The 2,455-nt window shown below is 37.5% G+C and overlaps 1 protein-coding gene across 1 annotated transcript in view; it reads left to right on the forward strand.

Annotated features, from left to right (window-relative positions):
• LOC102677752 (protein sickie-like) overlaps nt 1-2,451 on the forward strand; it is a gene marked incomplete at its 3' end in the record, with an annotated part of 100,040 nt that extends 97,589 nt beyond the window's left edge. The window contains exons 7-8 of the mRNA XM_006614840.2: nt 1,639-1,798; nt 2,424-2,451. Coding sequence (XP_006614903.1) covers nt 1,639-1,798; nt 2,424-2,451 — 188 coding nt within the window. The remainder of the gene's footprint in view (nt 1-1,638; nt 1,799-2,423) is intronic.
• Between the last annotated feature and the right edge of the window lie 4 nt (nt 2,452-2,455).

Here is a 2,455-nt window from a genome sequence, read left to right on the forward strand (position 1 = left end):
TATCTCGTGGCGCGATCCGCCCGATTTGTGTCGTAGCGATTTGACAATTGAGCCGAGGTCGGCCGAGCGGCCAAATTATAGGCCCTGCTATTACGGCGAATAAGCGTGAGCACCGGTGCCAATGATCGCGGCTTCGCAGATTACCGCGACGAGCATCGATCGAACGTGAGACCGCCCTTGCACGAATTAAATTCAAGCAGACCGAGAGAGGAGAGATTTGGTTTAAATATTCGAACGCGTGTTAATTTGTCTGACTTTTTTTCTTCGAAAAATGAGCTTTCGATTATTACGTTGTTATAACGATGTCGAATAGTATTCGATGATGATCGTTAATATATATGTATTAATAAGTCGTTTCTGTTAATTACGTGTATACGGGACAATGGACGATGATGCGAACGATGAATTGCGTAAGTTGTGCCAGCTGTGTCATGGCAGTGGATCAGGATAACAGCAGCTGTTTTATGATCTAGATTAAAAGTTATCAGGCGATCTTCATTGCGGCAATTTAGACATCTACACCGCAATTTTCTATTCGACGCGATTAATAATCGTTCCGTCCATTGATTTTCGACTTTGGAGACGCAACATTAGTCTTCTCCGTTGAGAATCGTACGTACGTTTCTATCGCTCGAAAGGCGTTAATTTTTTCCCATTATTGGCTCTGCCGTTTCGTTTCTCGAACCTTTGTTCGTAGCCCTGTTGTTTGTAACTGATAAAAATATACGGTGGATCATTATCCATTTAACTCGATACGTTGTAACTTTGTCCCACGATAACGTAAATTACTCCGTGGAAACAATGTCCGCGATTATAGTAGCGACAGATTGAGCAATGGGCGGTAGTAGATTAATCTCCTTGCATGGTAAATGCACGCTGTCACGTGTATGTACTACACAGGCCAGCCCGTGGTTTATTTTATCTGCAAACAGCACATATTTCTCGGACACACAGTTAAGGAGTTGAGGCCGGGCACAGTATTACGACTGTGCTCGGTTAACGAGCCAACCGCTATCGTCGTTTTATCGACCTCCGACCAATGACAGTGCGAACGCGTTATAGAAAAAGACCAGACCGATTATAAGACTCTCCGTCCATCCGTTTTTAATTAAATATCACCAATTAAATAAGTCCACTTATCTTCAGAATATTTTCCAGATTATCCAAACCTTTATCTTTGCCTGGACTAAAAGACTTCTCTCGTCTCTGTGTCATATTGCCACCACAGTTTATCGAAAATTCCACCGTTCACTGGTGGAAAAAAGTCTCGCGGGACGGCGGAGGGGCAAGAGGGGTCCTTCGCTAGGACCATCTATCCCCACCTCGCGCGCTTTGTTGACAATTCTCGCACCACACGCTACATAGTGGTAAAAATTATTTTCGTTTCTCAAGTTACGTGTTCACTTTATTCGTACACATACAATTATTAATCTTACTCAAATTACATTTATAAATTATATAAACCATCGTTACAAATCCTAATAATCAGTTTACGCATATTGTGAACAAATAAAATTTAGAATTAAAAATTCTAAATACTATTTCTTCTCGTTTCCTTCGATTTTTCCCGAAATAAAATACCGATATGTGGCGAGAAACAAATAATTGTAACTCGAACCCAACGATCTTTCGTTTCAGGTGGTTTGAAGCACGGAAACGGCGGCATAGGCAGCGCGAGCAGTTCCAGAAGCACGAGTCCGAGTCAACAACAACAATCACCCCAAACCGGACTCTCCTTCATTCCCCAACCGAGAAATCAAAATTCGACCAACAGGCAACCCTCCACCACCACCCCGAGGTAAATATCAGTCTCCTCTAACACCTCATGAATTCGAGATAATCTTAACCCTTCGCGCTCGATTATTAATCGAGATGGAAATCTAATATAAATCGCTCGCCGCTCGAGTCACATTTCTGAATTTCTGACACGAAGTAATTACTTAATTTTAACCTTAATTTACAAAAAATAAATAAATAAATAAATAATTTATATATAATATTATATATAATATATAATATATATATAATAAATAAAATATTATATATAATTATATTATATNATTAATATAACATAATATAATATTAATATTAATATTATATAAATAAATAATTTATAACGACTTGAATTAAAATAAATGTTTCGAAATGTGGTTATTATAAAATTGAAATTTACAGAAATATTTTTCAACTGAAATGAAAAACAACATATTTGTTCAATCAAATTACAAATAGTCGCGATAGTCGTATTTCACAAATATGAAAATGAAGCATTTATGATATAAATATCATATTATTAATACATATAAATTATAATATCATTTAATAATATTTTATTTCTATAAATTTGATTGAGCGCAATGAGATCGATCTCATTCTCGACGAATATAATTTCGAAACGAAAGTAACGAAATTAAACGTTTCAGCCCTCGAGCCTCGACGGTGGGCAAGCCCGGGG

This window comes from Apis dorsata, unplaced genomic scaffold, assembly GCF_000469605.1.
Source record: "Apis dorsata unplaced genomic scaffold, Apis dorsata 1.3 scaffold_198, whole genome shotgun sequence".
Lineage (NCBI taxonomy): Eukaryota > Metazoa > Arthropoda > Insecta > Hymenoptera > Apidae > Apis > Apis dorsata.